The sequence below is a fragment of the Miniopterus schreibersii genome (assembly GCF_964146895.1).
Source record: "Miniopterus schreibersii genome assembly, chromosome: 22".
Lineage (NCBI taxonomy): Eukaryota > Metazoa > Chordata > Mammalia > Chiroptera > Miniopteridae > Miniopterus > Miniopterus schreibersii.
Window position 1 is genome coordinate 12390254 of NC_138124.1, and position 17238 is coordinate 12407491.

A 17238-nucleotide genomic window follows, 5' to 3' on the forward strand; every position below is an offset into this window, starting at 1 on the left:
CATGCCGGCCAGGGCTCATTCCTGTTTTTTTATTGTGCAAAATACGCTACTTCACTAAATCATGTATTTTTCCTCAGATCCAAAAATAAAAAATATCCCTAAGATAGGAGTAGCTTATAAAGCATAGAAATTTAAAGTTCACAGAAGTATGGTGATACCAAATTTCAGGCGGCGGCTGCTGTCCTTTCAAAGAGCTTTGGTGCTAAAAATAACTAGTGTTCCAAAAAAGCCACATTTAATCACCCCTAAAGTCCATTATATATTTAAAAAGGCAGGTTATCTTTTAAACCTGGAAGACAGTTCTGTTGTCTCTGGTCTGTTTAGATATATGAATTTATCCCATGACATTACAGAAATTTGTTACAAAATAGTCATTTTTAGGTTTCCTCGTAAATAGACCACATCCAAGAGGGGAACCTAAGGTGTTCAGAGTTTTCTAAAAGTGGATGTTTTTTGTAAAATCTCTGGCCTAGTTACTAGAGCAGTAAAGGGGCAGTACTTCCAGGTGGAAGTAAAGACCAGATGTCCTTTCCTGCCTCTGACTTTGCTTTGATGGATGCGTATGGATTCCCCAAATTAATGAGTTTGTGCTTTGTCTGTCTGTATGCTGTCCAGGTTGGGGAAGGTTTCCCCTGAAGATGTGGAGTATTTCAACTGCCAACAAGAGCTGGCCTCGGAGTTGAACAAACAGTATCAGATAGTAGAGAGAGTAATAGGTAAGAACATGGAAACTTCCTTTAGCCGTGTTGGGAGGAATAGCTGATGTTTGGGGTGGAAAACAAGAGCTTAGTTTGATATTCTTAGTCATCTAAGTGGAGAGTATTGTGAAGAATGTAGCATATGTGAGCCTGGCGTTCAGGACCCTGGGCTAGAGATCTAGATTTGAGAATTTATCGGTACTATATGGATAGTAGTTAAAGCCTAAGATTTAATGAGATCATTAGAAATGGTATACATGGTGAGAATGGGAAGGCCGAGAGCATTTTAGCTTTTGGAAGTCAGAAAGAAGCCAGAGACTGGGAAAGGACAGCCAGTAAGATGGGAGAGGAGAGAGGGTGGTGCACTGACAGGCATGTGATTTGCACAGCTTGGGAAGGAGGCAGTGCTGCTGGTCAGTACAGTGCAGACTGGGACTTGGTCCTTGAATCTGCGATAGGTTGTGGCACTGGCGAAATGGACCCATGGAGTGGTGGGGTCACTTCAAGAGAGAATGGGGACAGTGAGTAAAATCAGCTCTCCTTGGAGTTTTGTTGTAAAGAGGAACAGAGAAATGGAGAAGTAGCTAGACAGGGCCATGAGAACATGATGGGTCTTTTTCTTTTTAAGATGCAAGATAGTTTATTGATATTTTTCCCTGTCGGACATAAAGTGTCATTCCATTCTTGATTATAGTGATAACTTTTTTCTCTCATTGTCCATTTGTTTAGCTATGAAGACAAGCAAATCTACACTGGGTCAGACAGATTTCCCAGGTAAGTAAGAGATCTTGTTTATGACTGTTTAGCATTTACAAGCAGTTCATGTTTTGCAGTGTTTACAGTTTAGCCACACGGTGTTTTCATTGATTATACGTAAAACAGAATGTTGTTCCTTTCTGTTAACGCTGACCTGTATTTTTTTATGCATGCAATAGCTCACAGTCGGAAGCCAGCGCCTTCCAATGAACCCGAGTATCTATGCAAGTGGATGGGCCTGCCCTACTCAGAGTGCAGCTGGGAAGACGAAGCCTTGATTGGAAAGAAGTTCCAGGGCTGCATCGACAGCTTTCATAGTCGCAACAACTCTAAAACCATCCCAACGAGAGAGTGCAAGGTGGGGTGGGGCTGGCTTTCATTCCTTAGGGGGAAGATGTGTTGACACAAAGGGCTGGTCAGTCAGATACTGGGAAGATCAAATGTTACAAAACTAAATAAAGCAAATTCACTGAAAACATTCTGGAGGCAGTCTGGTTTTGGGACCCTGGACCATGATGAAAGGCTTGTGGTGGGTTGGGGAGTCAGAAGGAAATTGGCATTTTTATGCTTTGGTGCCAAGCACGTAAATTGTGGCTAGCATTTTAACATAGGAGCAGGAAGGAATTTTTTTCTCATGCGGGCTTTGTTAAATTTTGTTTCTCAGGCCCTGAAGCAGAGACCACGATTTGTGGCTTTGAAGAAACAGCCGGCGTATTTGGGAGGGGAGAACCTGGAGCTCCGAGACTATCAGCTCGAAGGCCTCAATTGGCTCGCTCATTCCTGGTGCAAGTAGGTAGAAAAAGATGCTTGGCATTTTTACTGTCTTTGGCTTCTTTATTGTTAGAGGCAAAGAATTACTTCTTCCTACTGTAGATTGTAGAAATTTAAAAATTATGTCATTGAGAGAAGTCCCTTCTGAGAGTTTTTTTACATACATATAATACCATATTAATCTGAAGCCAAGTACAGTCAGTTTTTTGGATTCGCAGATTCAACCAATTTTGGGTTGAAGATAATTCTGGGGGGGAAAGTTTGGTGAAAATTAACCATTTCCTCCCACTAGGGTGGAGAGACGAGAGAAATATGAAGGAAATTACTCAGGAATACTCTGTGTACTTTCTTCCTAAATTAAAAATTTAATCTCTCCTTGGTGAATTAAGTGTCTTGCTTTTCTCTTTTTAATTCTTACTCGAGGATATGTCTTTGTTGTTTTTATTGATTTTAGAGAGAGGAAAAGAGAGAGAGAAACATTGTTGTGAGAGAGAAGCATCAAGCAGTTGCCTCCCATTTGCACCTGGCCTGGGGTTGAACCCGCTGCCTAAGTATGTGTGTGCCCTGACCAGGAATGGAGCCGCAGCCTTTCCTTGTACAGGGATGCCAGGCTTTTGGTGCATGGGATGACGCTCTAACCAGCTGGGCTGGTGCCTTGTTTTTCTAATCCGTTACATTGTCTTTAACTTGTATGTATCACTTCCAGCGCTCCCTGGGTCACTCATTAAGCCTGTATTATATATGTGTAAACCTTCAGTGGCCTGATTTGCAGGACACTTTGAACATTTTTGACCTGTGTCAAACATGTATTCCTAATTTCCTGCCAAACGGGCTATTTTCTGTTTTTTGAAAATACTTTTCCTAACTCTGACCATTTTGTCAAAAAAAATTGTTTTAAATGTATTTCTTTAAAAAAAATTTTTTTTCCTATTGATTTTAGAGAAATGAAGGAAGAGGGAGAGAGAGACATCAATGATCCGCTGTCTACTGCATGCCTCCTGCTGGGGATTGAGTCCCCAACCTTGGCATGTGCTCTGACTGGGAATCAAGCCACAATCTCCTGGATCATAGGTCGATGCTCAACTGCTGAGCCACACTGGCTGGGCAGATTTTTTTCTTATATCTGTACAATTCTTTTCCTATTGGTATCCTGTCGAAATCCAACATATCTCCTAAAGCAGCGTTTCTCAAAGTGTGGTCCCAGGAATACACCTGCATGAGAATATGCAGAAGTGCTTATTCTTACATGCAGAAGTGTTAAGATGCAGATTCCTGAGTGAGTCCTTTCCTAGAAACTGATTCAGGTGTGGGATTAAGAAATCCTTTCCTTCTGTTGACTGTTGTGTATTTATTTAGAACGAGCTGTATGCACAGCAGTATGTAGTCTGGGGAGCACTGCGTGTAGCATTAAACAACCCAGAGGCAAGCAGCAGGTTGGGTGGGTAATTTGAGCCAAGGCACATGACTGTCAGGCTCTAGGGATCAGCAGCAGTGGGACTGGCCAGTCTGCTCTGCTTTCTGTGTTGGAAGCCAAGGTCATGTGCTTATGTACACCTACCTCTTCTGTTCCAGGGATAGCTGGACAAGACCACAATGCAAGGTCAAGAATATAGTATGAACAGGCGTTCGTAGTAGTCCGAGTCGTGATCATGCCTAGATCACTCGTTAATTCTGTTTGTGGCTTCTACATACTTTCTTATGTAGGAGACTTAATTGTAGGCGAGAGGAAATTCATTGAGCCACACAATGAAATGCCTTGCTTGAGGACGTTGTGGGGCATCGGTGTCCTTGCTCTTTGTGCACATACTGTTTTTTGTGTGACCTCATGATTTTATTTTTCTTTTCCCTACAGAAGCAACAGCGTAATCCTTGCTGATGAAATGGGCCTGGGGAAGACCATCCAGACAATATCATTCCTTTCCTACCTGTTCCACCAGCACCAGCTGTATGGCCCCTTTCTTATAGTCGTCCCTTTGTCCACCCTCACCTCATGGCAGAGGGAGTTTGAAATCTGGGCACCAGAGATTAACGTAGTGGTTTACATAGGTGACCTGATGAGCAGAAATACGGTGTGTAAACAAAAAGAACTGCAATAGAATCTGTGTTATAAATGTATTTTGGAAATTGACCTAAAGCCATTATAGTTTTTAGTAAAATTATGATTCTGACACTGCTGTGTCCCTGATATTGGGAGATAATATGTCTCAAAAAAAAATGCAACTGTAAAACGCTTATATTTAATGAAAATACATGAAGGAGAATCTCTTAGTTGGACTACAGTATTAAGTTTTTCTTCTCTCTGTCCTCTGTATTTCCAAGACCACTTTATTTGTGAAGGAATATAAGGAGTTAATATTTTGTAGAATGTTAATATGCTGTTTGAGCTGAGAGATATTACTGAACATAATCGAGTTCTTAGAGTGTGTTTTCCAACCTTTTAAAATGGTGAGGTTGCAACTGTACTTGAAAAGAATTTAAAAATTAAAATAACTTTAATGTATTAAAGTTATAATGAAGAAATAAAAGGAAAGGACAAGGAGCCATTCCAAGGCAGCAGAGGTGACATCTGCCTGTAATCAAACCTGAGCACCGGAAACTTAGTTTTTCTTGAGAATCACTAACTTTTTTTTAAAAAGCTCCTGTTAATGTGCCAGGCCCTGTGCTGGTTGCTTTATGTATGTTGCCCGTAATCCTCATGATAGTCTTCAGAGTAGATCATGTTCTTTCCAACCAACGGTTGGAGACACTGACTCAGAGAGGTGAACACTTGTCCCCAGGCCAGCTAGAATGTGGGGTTGGGGCAGAGATGTACTGGGTCCCATACCTTTGCTCTTTCCCCTGTTCGTTAAACTGTTTCTGGGGGATTGCTTCTAATGAGAGCAAGCCATCAGGAACCCGAAAACCTTTGAGAGAGCTGTTACAATCACATATTATCATGCTCATTCAAATTTATTTTCAGTAAATATTTTCATTGTCTAGCCTAAACCCTGGCAGATTTCATTGCCCTTATGTTCAGTTTCTAAGCATAGTTTTTAGTTTTGTCCATTTTGGTAACCATTACAAAAGAAAAGGAACGACTTCCTAGGGGATGCGAAAGGGCTTGAAACCCTGCATTCAGTAGTTGTTGTCGCACCTGGGAAGCTTTCTTAGTGGTCTTCAGTGTCCTTTATTTTGTTTTTCTTCCCACTTGCTGGTAATCGCCTCATGTACTCCTTGTCCTGTGGTCCGTCCTCTGACTCGACCACCAAACTGCAGGAGCCTTGTCACAGGCCATTGTGCTGTGGGTGTCCAGTCACACCTCAGTGTGAATGTGTTAGCTTTTGTGCCTTCACATTGACGTTATTTTCGTTCCTATTAAATTATATTCTCATTCAGCTCCCTTTCCTTTTTCTTGGGTGCACATCTGTCAGCTCTGATTAATGAGGTTTCTGACCTAGCTGGGGGTTGGCATTTGTTTTACTTGTTGATAAAATTATTGCCCTGCCCAGAGAATGGTCAAATTCTAGTACCTTAAGAAAGCTCTCATTTTGGAGTTTAATTGCTGATGAAATGCATTTTTGGGGTCCGTTGTATTGAGGCTGGACGGGTGAAGGGAAATGACAATTTATTTGAATTCTGGCGGTAAAGTTTTTCCTGCTCAGTGATAGATCTTTTAATTCTATTACTGCTTTATATGTTGATTAGGCCATTTTAGAATGTATAAAGTATTAAATTCTACAGATCTTTTTGTTGCATCTGTCGTAAGACTTACTGGTCAAGTAGAAATTGTATCTTAATTACCATTCTCTTTTATAGATACGAGAATATGAATGGATTCATTCTCAGACCAAAAGGCTCAAGTTCAATGCACTTATAACAACATATGAGATCCTTTTGAAAGATAAGGTGTGTAATTGGTCCTAAAGGGCTACATTTTGTAATGTGACTTGTCCATATGGTGGGGTGTGTACCTCCCACTTGCTGTGTTAAAAGAAGCAGACAAATCCACAAAGGATATCAAGGTTAGGCAAAACAAAACAGAAACTTACAGTAGAAGGAGACCTTGAGTTGCCTAGTCCAGTTGAATTACACAGGGCGAAGGGGTGTTGAGGCCCGTAACCCCTGAGATCCAAGTGCCATCCCACCGTGGTTCAGGCATTTCTCCCGAACGGGTGGGATGGTCTCCGAGGACGACCGACCAATGAGGCTCTTTAAATGACCTCCTTTCTACAGTTAGTAAATAGTGTATGTGGCAGGTGATCCCATTGGTGACAGTAAGTGTAAAGAAGTGCTTGATGTTTCTGTGCTTCAAGGTTGGGCTGGAGAACAGGGCGAGGAGAACCTTAATTAAGGAGAGACTGCAAAGCCCTGCGTTTGGGTTTTTGTTTGTGGCTTTTTTGCGTGTGGTTTTGCCCAGCATCCTGAGTTCTGCGTTCTTGCTCTGGGCGCAGCAGTTCCTGGCCTACGGTCCTCTGTGCCTTTTGGAAGAGGGCGCTCTTGGAGTAGACGTCCACCGGGAGACCGCCGAGTAAACGAGTCCTCAAGTGCTTCAGTCCGCGAGTGAATGTTTCTGTGTGTGCCTGTGTGATGGTATTTGTACAGAGATAATTAACACTTGCAAGTACTTTTGGGTTCCCTTCTGACCTGGTGGCTCGTTCTGTTTTGTTTTTACTTTAGACTGTGCTGGGCAGTATTAACTGGGCCTTTCTGGGAGTGGACGAAGCCCATCGGTTGAAGAATGATGACTCTTTATTGTATAAAACTCTGATTGATTTCAAGTCCAACCATAGGCTCCTGATTACGGGGACCCCTCTTCAGAATTCCCTCAAAGAGCTCTGGTCCTTGCTGCACTTTATTATGCCGGAGAAGTAAGCTCCTTCCTGTGTATTTCAAAACATGCTACAATGTCGGAAATGCCAATGCTTTTTAACTTTTTTCAGTAGACCTTAGGGGAAACGGATGGCATGTTTTGGGGAAAGCGAAGCATTAACTGAGGCAGGAAGAGACGAACTAAAATGTCCGTATTACACGAGAGAAGGCACAGAAAGCAGCCTGTTAAGGAGGAGAGCAGATTGTCTACCAAACATTTGAATCGGTTACTACTTTGGGGAAATAATTAGTAGATAGGAAACATCAGCCCATCTCACTTTTGTTGTAAGGCAGTCAGTAAAATTGAAATCTGCAAGGTACACAGTCTGACAAGTGTTACAAAATCCTTAAACCCAAACCTTTGCTAACAGAAGCATCACCTTGAGGTCTTACTCAAATCTTTAACTTAATAAAAATTTGTGGGATGTGTGTTTTGAGAAGATTTTTGTGGAAGAGACGGTGTGCACATTTCATAAAAGTTAAAGTTGTCCAGCGGTGTTTGATGATACTTAATATGAAATCTAAACTCGTTGCCCTAATTTGGAGGACCCCGCTCAAGCCTGGCCCCTTGGCAGTACTGACTCATCCTGTAGTGCTTTCTGCGTCACTCGTTCTGCCCCAGCCATTGGGGCCACTTTTCCTTTCCTTTCCCCTGCCATGCCATTGCCGTTCCTGTGGAATGTTTTTTCTCATCTTCCTGTGGCCAATCACTTCTTAATATTTTTGCCTCAGTTTATGTGACCACTTCCTTGTAGTGGTTTCCTCAGATGACCTAACCTAAAGTTGCCTATTAGACATGCTTATTGTCCCTACCCTGTTTTATTTTCTATATGGCACCCCTCCCCCCCATTTATTTCCTCGTTCAGCTCATGTCATTAAAATTCTGAAAAGATGCGAGTGCCTACTATGTGCCATAAACTGGTCAAGGCATTTTGGGTAGCCTGATGACCAACATAGAAATGGTCCCTTTCCCCATTTGTTAACTTTTAAAACAACATTTTGAGATACAACGTACATACTATAAGGCGTACCACTGTAAGTATAAAATTCATTATTTTTTAGTAAATTTGTAGAGTCGTGCAACCATCACCGTAATCTAGTTTTTGCATATTTTTTCATGCAAAAAAGTTCCCTCTTGCTTGTTTGTTAATGCAAACTCTGCTTTTGCCTCTAGCCTTAGGCATTTGCTAACCTGCTTTCCCCTCTAGTGATTTACCTTTTCTAGAAATTCCGTATAAATAGAAGTTTAATAAGTGCACTTCTGTTTTTGGTTCCTTTCATTTAGCGTAGCAGTTTTGAGATTCTCAGGAGCTATTCTCTTATTGTGACTAACACTCGATTGTATGCCCAGTCAGTTACCAGTAAATGGACATTTGCATTGCTTTAGTGCCGGGCTGTTGTGTCTTTGTGTGGACACACGTTTTATTTATCTTGGTTAGATGTTTAGGAGTGGACTTGCTGGATTGTGTGGAAAGTATATGGTTCTTAAGGAACAACCAGGCTGTTTTCCAAAGTGACGGTACTATTTACATTCCCATCAGAAATGTTTGAATTTGCTAGTTTCTCTGTATCATCGCTGATACTTGCATTGTCAGTCTTCTGGATTCTACCCATCTGGTGGGTGTGTAGGGGTATCTCATTGTCGCTTTGACTCGCATTTCTATAATAACTAATAATGCTAAACATCATTTTATGTGTGCATTAGCCATTTGTGTATCTTTTGTAAACTGTCTTTTCAGATTTTTTGCCCATTTTATTGGATTGTCTGTCTTCTGAGTTGAACAGATTTTTAATTTCTTTTTCTTTATTTTTAAATATTCTAGATGCAAATGCTTTATTAGTATATGGTTTGCAAATATTTGTCCCTGTCTGTGGCTTGTCTTTCCATTTTCTAAATGTTGCCTTTTGAAGAGCAAAAGAGGAGGGTCTCTTCCTAGTTTTTGAGAGTTCTTGCAATGAATGAGTGCTGGATTTTGTCTCATGCTCTTTTTCCGCGTATGTTGAGATGACGGTGTGGTTTTTGTTCTAGATTCTGTCAGTATGTGGTACATTCTGTTAGCTACGTTTCAGATGTTAAGCCAGCCTTTCATTCCCGGGGTAAAGCTGCCTTGATCCTGATGTTTAACCCTTTTCTGTATCGTTGGATCCAGTTTGTTGATATTTTGTTAGATTTTTGCATCTGTGTTTTTGAGGGATATTAGACTCTAGGTTTTTTGTTGTTTGTTTTGTATGTTTTCTTTGTGCATGTGTCTGACTGGCTTTGGTATCAGGATCATTGAATGAATTGGAAAGTGTTCCCTCTTCTATTTTCTGAAAGAGTTTGTTAACATTGGTGTTATTTCTTCTTTTAATATTCGATAGGTTTCCTTTGTGAGAAATTTTTTAATGACTAATTCAGTATCTAGTTATAGGTCTCTTCAGGTTTTCTGTTTCTTAGTTTTGTTAATTTGTGTCTTTGTAAGAATTTGTCCATTTCATCTAAAGTGTCTCATTACAGTGTTTCCTTATAATCCTTTTAATTTTTGAAGGATCAGTAGTGCTCTAAGTAATTTTTTTATTGCAGTAATTTGTGTCTTGTCTCTCTTTCTCGGTCATTTTTAGATAAAGGTTTAACAATTTGGGGGATGTTTCTAAGGCTGATGTTGACCCACCTGGCAGTTCTGATGCAATGCTTGGCCATTTATGAGTCAGAAATGGCAGCTGACTCCATTGATGCCACTGTGCCTGGTGGCAGTGCTGGCATTTGCTGGCTGTGACTTACCGGAGAGCAGATGCTCGAGTCTTCCGTAGCCCTAGGTGACGCTGGGTCACTTGAGTTGGTTATTTTGGCTTCAGCAGAGCAGGGCCACCTGGTGCCCAAGAGCAGACCATGGGGCGGTGACTAAGCTTCCCGTCGTGGCCTCAGTTAATGGTTCGCTCTTACCTGCCGAGGGTGTCTGCACCCAGAACTAGGCCAGTTCTTCCAAGTGGGTGTCCCATTGGCAAGACAAAGCACATTTTTCTAATCCTTGTAAAACAAATTTTCTTTTTTTTTTTTTTGAAGGAAATTTGATCATAATGTCCAAATCTGGATTTTTGCCACAAATCCTTTAGTGAACCAGAGATGGTCGAGTTAACATTTAAATATGAGAAACTTCTTTCTAAAGTTTGGGCAAAACTATTATGGGTGACAAGTTTTTAAATTCCTTAATAAAATGTACGTGCCCAAGTTTCACTAGTATTAAATTTTTATCACTTGTCGTGTTCATGTCTGAGGGCCATAGTCTTATTTATTTTTGTTACAGTCAGTTAACTTTTAATGAACAGTGAAGATTATTGATGGAAATTATGTAAATTTTGCCTTTGAGCAGTGACAGCTCTAATACTGCCGCTAATTCTTTTACTTCTGAATTTTATTTTCCCAAGAACTTCCAGCTTATTAAAAGATAGTTATGATGATTTTTTTCTGCATATTTCATACAGGAACTTACTAGATTTGTATATATATATTAATTGCTATACTAATGATATACAGAAATTTGGTGCACTCTAGGTGCAGCTCAGAATTGGGAACCTGGGACCCAGTGTAGACTGATGAGATTAATTCAGTTGGTTTTCTCCTCTTGGATTCAAGAGCTAGTAACTGATAAAACTTATCTTTCCTTATAGGGAAGGTTCATTTTTTTTTAAAGATTTTTTTCCTTTTTTCATTTTCTTTTAAAAGAAATTTTTGTTGGCTAAATGCTTTTTTCTTCTGTGTAACTAAGTAACACTCTACTGTTTCATCCCCAGGTTTGAGTTCTGGGAAGATTTTGAGGAAGACCATGGGAAAGGGAGAGAGAACGGCTACCAGAGTCTCCATAAGGTGCTAGAGCCTTTCCTTCTCCGGAGAGTCAAAAAAGATGTGGAGAAGTCCCTGCCTGCCAAAGTGGAACAGATTCTCAGGGTAGAGATGTCGGCCCTTCAGAAACAGTATTACAAGTAAGCTGTGGGCTAGGTGAGGCCTGGGTGGGGGTAAGGTCAGTACCTTTAAGCCACAAGTGGGTAATGGACAATCAGCTGTTTGCTTCAGTGACGCCTCAACGCAGATTTAAAAAAAAATGTTTTTATTGATTTCAGAGAGAGGAAGTGGGAGAGAGAGATAAAAAAGTCAGTGATGAGAGAGTCATGGATCGGCTGCCTCCTGCATGCCCCCTACTGGGGATCCATCCTGAAATCCAGGCACGTGCCCTGACCCGGAATCGAACCACAATTTCCTGGTTCCTAGGTCGGTGCTCAGCCACTGAGCCACACCAGCCAGGCCTCAACACAGATTTAAATAGCAATTTCTTTATGTTCAGAGGACTGTAAATCGTGGTAACGTAATGTACAGTGTGGTGACTATAGTTAGTTAGAGTAGATTAAATCCTTACCACAAGAAGGAAAAAAATTTGTAACTATGGTGACAGATGTTAACTTATTGTGATGATCATTTCCCAATATATACAAATACTGAGTCGTAGTGTGTACACTTGATAATGTTATATGTCAGTTATCCCTCAATTAAAAAAAAAAGCATAATAACAATACTGTTGCCATGCCCGAAAGCAATCAATAATTAATACTTTCACAATGTCCAGTAAGTGTTTCTTGGATCTCATAAATATGTGCACACATGAACACACACACACACACACACACACACTCACACTCACTCTTGTTTGCATTGGGATCTGAGTAAGCACCATACATTGTGATTGGTTGGCATGTCCCTTAAGTTTATTTTAACACCCCCCCCCCCCCCCCCGTCCTTTGAGTGAAGAAACTGAATCTTGTATGGATTTTGCTGATTCCAGTGCTGTGGCTCCATTTAATATTTTACTCTGTACAGTTTGTGTCCTGGGCACTCAAGACGAGTGTAGAGGGTTCATTAGACTCAGATTCAGTGTCAGTATTTCATAGAATACCCCAACTCTCTGTTTGAATCTGTTAATAGCATTGTCATCTGTAACTTGCAGATGGATCCTGACCCGGAACTACAAGGCTCTTGCCAAGGGAACAAGAGGCAGCACGTCTGGTTTCCTGAATATTGTGATGGAGCTGAAAAAATGCTGCAACCACTGCTACCTGATTAAACCCCCCGAGGAAAATGAGAGAGAGAATGGACAGGAGGTGCTTCTGGTGCGTGCTCACCGTGCTCGGAATACTTTCTAAAAGGCAGTTTACTTTCTGTAGATGTGTGTGTTTTTTTTTAATAATCACCCGAAGCTGTTTGGTCCATTGCTTTTCAAAGAGAGTAGAAGGGAAAGACACACTGATTGATTGTCTCCCACATATGCCCCCATCAGGGCCCAGGATCGAACCTACAGCTAAGGTACATGCCCTTGGCTGGAATCGAGCCTTCGGCCTGCAGGCCGACACTAACCACTGAGCCAAACTGGCTAGGGCTCTGTAGGTGCTTTTTTATCAAAGTGACGAAAGCATCAAAAGAGGCTTTAAAAACACGTGAGAGCAGGCCCATAGCCAGGAACAATCTGAAAGTATTGTGTCATTGATAACAGGTAAAGAGCATTTCAGGAATTTGTCAGCCAGGTGTAGAAGGCTTCCGAAAGCTTAACTATGATTTTAAAAATATGAACTCCTAGAGATTAAGGGCAGGTTGGAGTATTTTGAACATTGGAATGTCTTTTCAATTTCCAGTCCCTGATCAGGAGCAGCGGGAAGCTGATACTGTTAGATAAACTGTTGACCAGACTCCGAGAAAGAGGGAACAGGGTCCTCATCTTCTCCCAGATGGTGAGGATGCTGGACATCCTGGCCGAGTACCTGACCATCAAGCACTACCCTTTCCAGGTGAGGGTGCTCAGTGATTGGACTCTCCCTCTGCCCCTCCCTTCCTCTGGGCTCTGTACTGTGTTTGCTCAATTATCCTAAAGTAGAAAGCAAGAGTTTTCTTGCTTGAAATAGACCGAGCTTACGGTTCCAGGAGGGCCTTAATTTTCACTTCCATGCCTTCAGGCCAACCCTGTAATGAAAATGCTCTTTCATGGGGGGTGCGAGGGTGGGGATGAGAGGGAAGAAAACTGGGAAGTCTCTTGTTTTTCTCAAGTGGTGATTGTGAGGGGAAGAAATATGAACATAGCTTTAAAGAGAAGTGCTTTATATGTACAGGTAATTAATTTTCACTTTTAATTTCACATGTGCTTTATGATGACATTTTTGACTTAGAACTGACATGTACTCTAATAAAAGCACTGTATGTGCCAGTAAATGCTGGAGGTGCTGTTTTGTTTCATCTTTTATAATCCTCATCTAAGGATATTTTTCCCATTGCTTTTCAGAGAGAGTGGGAGGGAGGGAGGAGGGGGGAATCATCGATGTGAGAGACACATCGATTGGTTGCCTGCAACTGAAGTACATGCCTTTGGCTGGAATCCAACCTGGGACCCTTCAGTCCCCGGGCCAAGGCTCTAACCACCGAGACAGACTGACCAGGGCACCGGAGGTGCTTTTGAAGGTGCAATTTGGCAGCTTGAACTTTGCTCTGATTTTAGAGTGCAGTTTTTGGATAAGCTGGGATATAGGGTCAACTTAATTTTTAACATTTTCAGTGTTATGGCAAAGTGTTTTCCAAACAAAATGATGAAAATAACCTTTGGTTTGTGTAACGCTTAATAACTGGGCAATTTTAGCTACATTAGTTAAGAAGCAGCATTTTTCTGCAGGACCTGATAATTCGGTGACCAGGGACAGGAACTGATTATTAGGTGGCCAGCGGTAGTATATTCTCATCTCTTCAGAACCACAGACGTGAAAGTGAGCAAAGCCTTGAAACACAGCTTGGGTTGCTGCCTTTTCCGTTACAGGTCCTGGCAGCCATTCTGATCCTTGGATAAGCCCAGATAGCCCTTTGATTCAGAGCTTCTGACCTTGAGTTTGTAACAGGAGAGCTTAGGGCAGTGGAGTATGTGGCTTAAGCACAGCCCCAGGCAGCGCAGCCAGTGCATTCCAGCTATTTTTACCCAGAGGGTGTCGTGCCGATAAAGGTTGCAGGTCTGGTATTCTGTTTCAAGCGCAGCTGATCCTCCTACCTTATGAACTCCTCGTGCTTTATTTTCACAGCGTTTGGATGGTTCCATCAAGGGAGAGATCCGAAAACAGGCCCTGGACCACTTCAATGCGGATGGTTCTGAGGTACAGCGCACACGGCTTTGTTATTGGGGCAGCTTGGGCTCAGTATCAAGGGCAAAGCCTTTCTGGCTTAAACATTCAGTTCCAGGAACAATTCACGGTGCAAGTCTCCTGTCATGAGAAAGGAATGAGAAATCTCTAATGTGAAAGATGTGTCTTAATTTCACTATCACTCCAGGAAAGCATATGTATGCTCTTGTTTACCTCCCCTGGGGTGGATTAATGACAGAGCAGTTCTAATGTCAACTGAGTTTTCTCTGATGACTTCCAGATACCAAGTTTATGGGCCTAGGAGAGCAGCCAGGCAAACGGGGAGGTCTGGCCAGTAGGGAGATTTTGACATATATGTTAATATGAGCGGCTCTGGTCTGTACTTTACTGCTGACTTTGAGTCTTGAAAAGTACACTTGCCATGCCTCAAATCTGTTGGACCCTGGTACAGTGTGGCTTAATGTTTTGAATTTGGCTAACGGCAGCTTCAGTTAAGTGTCCAGCTTGAATGTGGCATCATGAGTATTTCACCTTTTAGACAGACAGAAGAGCCACTTAGGAGAAGGTGGAAGCCGTGGTAACGTCTTGGTTTCTGCCCATCAGGTGTTACGGACCGTGGGATTGGAGACAAGTGGGGAGGAGAGGTTTAGCGTAGGTAGAGGGCAAGGAGGCTGTGGAGAGATCCAGAGTTGACCGAGACACGTCCTGCAGAGAACGGCAGAACTTCTCAAGTCTGGGCCACTGCTTCGTATAAATAGAACAGACTTGACTGCTTTCTGAAGAGCTTGACACACTCTTAATGTCTGTCTCTCACCCCAGAATGGTGTGCCTTCCGCCCCCAGCCTTGCACATAGTCCTAGTTAAAGTGCAGCATTCTGGCAGCTTCTCCAGCCCCAAATTTTAGTTCTTGAGCTTTGGGCTCTAATCTGTTTAGAACCAAGGCTCTGACGAGTTACAGAGAAGAGGGTTTGGATTGCTAAAACATTGATAATGATCTGATTTCCATTCCTCCTCTCTCCTCCCTGTTGCGTCAGCTATAAAATCATGGTAATTCCGGTAATCCCAGTACCTACTTCATAATGCTGCTGTGAGCATTGAATGATAGTCACCCCATAGCGCTGAGCATGTTGCCTGGCATGTACAAAGCACTCAATGAATGTTAGCCAGCCTGTTAATCAGTGCTGTGTGTCCCCTGCTCGAAGTTTAAAAAACGGTATGAGTCAAATGTCTCATATTGCCCTTTCTCAGAAAAAAGCTAACATTGCTTTTTAAATAGTTCTCAATTGACCCTACTGCCCCATGGCTACATACAGAGTACAGGTTCTCTACCATTTTCTGAAAATTTGAATCTTTGTAAGTTAAAAAATTAAGTGCTTGGTCATTGGGGGAAAATATATGCACATTTAGAAAGTTTAGAAGATGGTGGAGACTACAAAGTAAAAAAAAGTCCAGAATGCCCATCTCAGAACCCCTGAGACAACTTGCTGTTTGTGCATATCGTTTGGGTGTATTTCCATTCATACCAAGTGGAACCATTCATTTCTTTATCTGTCTACCTGATTGGGACCATGTTGCCACCTCTCATTCAAAATTATACTCTGAGCATTTCCACCATATCATTAAAGATTAAAAAAAGCCCTTTAATTTCTAGTATTTACTCATGCCTGCACCATTATTTATTTGGTCATTTTGTTGTTGGATATTTAGGTCAGGATATGAGCATTTAAAAAAAGATTTTGATGCATTTCGCTAATTTATTTTTCCCAAACAATTGCTGTTCATAGTGTTTATGTATGAATATTTCCATTTTTACCTCACCCTTAGCTTCATTGAATTTCATCATTTTTAATCTTTGCCAGTTTGATAATAGACACAAATAACATCTTATTATAATTCATACTATCTTTGGTAAAGTGTGACATTGAAAATGGCTTATATGATCAATCACACCCTGGATTTTAAGTTTTAGGCATTTCATTCTAAAGTGTCCTGTCTCCGTGTAGGCTTCTTTAGAGTATGGTGTCGCTGGGCATTTCTACTAAGGATCACGGAGTATGTGTGTCAACACATCTGTTAGTTCTTTATTGGACTTGTTTAACGTTCTTGTGGGGCAGCTCTCTCCGTTCTTATTTCTACGGCACAATGTTGGCCAAGGTGACTCTTCGTTAGAGTGTGCAGACCTTGTCACTCATCTATGTATGTACATTGAATGTACTCATTTATCTAAATGTAGCTCAGAACTGCCAGTGCTGTGAGTGCCACTACTGTACCAGGAAGTGTTTATCAGTCTTTGACATGTGTGATCACTTTCCCTGAAAACAGAAATCTAACTTCTGCTCTGGCTCATGTAGTTTGCCTCCTGCCCGTACTTTTCTGAGCACTTGGATGCAGGCGAGTGTCCCATGCCTGCTGGTCTCTATTGTCATTGCTGTGAGAGCTGGATTATGTCAGCGCCAGGGTTTCCCCACACACGGCCCTGCAGCCACAGCTGCCCTGGTTTTCTCTGCACAAGTTCTGAGGAGATACAGGCTGCTGGCCTCTCCAGGTCCATCGTGGGGTCTCTGAGTACAATGTTTCTGTTCCTCCCCAGCCTGACAAATGGAGGGGCCTTTACAGAATGCAGGTTCCCTGTTTATCCTGCCTGCCTCTCGTGGCCTCATCCGCCTTTCCTTGGAGAATCTGTGTCTAGGCCACGTGCTGGAATGAGCCCCCCGATGAAGTTTGTCTGGTTTTTGTTAGCGCTTGTCTGCTAGTTTTAGCCAGGTGGGGACACGAATTCTTTCTCTGCTGTTGCCTTATCAGATCCTACTTGACTCCTTAGTTCACTGCACTGACTCTTCCCTCTTAACCAAATGAAAATTCGCTCTGCCATCAAGCCCCTGACATTCTGTAGCCTCCATGAAGTGTGTCTATCACATCTCACTTTTCTTCGCACCTGCAGGGGTTTCCAGGTGTCAGGGCTTATTGGACTGTGAAACTGTTTCTGAGAAGGCCACTGCATAAAGTAGTGTGTTGCATTGTGTAC

General features: G+C 42.0%; 1 protein-coding gene across 2 annotated transcripts in view; it reads left to right on the top strand.

Annotated features, from left to right (window-relative positions):
* CHD2 (chromodomain helicase DNA binding protein 2) overlaps positions 1-17238 on the top strand; it is an 80051-nt gene that overhangs the window by 30355 nt on the left and 32458 nt on the right. For both annotated transcript variants that reach the window (XM_081124398.1, XM_081124399.1), the window contains 11 exons: positions 616-716; positions 1428-1472; positions 1634-1812; positions 2119-2243; positions 4078-4294; positions 6021-6110; positions 6882-7072; positions 10845-11033; positions 12050-12212; positions 12732-12884; positions 14154-14225. In XM_081124398.1, coding sequence (XP_080980524.1) covers positions 616-716; positions 1428-1472; positions 1634-1812; positions 2119-2243; positions 4078-4294; positions 6021-6110; positions 6882-7072; positions 10845-11033; positions 12050-12212; positions 12732-12884; positions 14154-14225 — 1525 coding nt within the window. The remainder of the gene's footprint in view (positions 1-615; positions 717-1427; positions 1473-1633; positions 1813-2118; positions 2244-4077; positions 4295-6020; positions 6111-6881; positions 7073-10844; positions 11034-12049; positions 12213-12731; positions 12885-14153; positions 14226-17238) is intronic.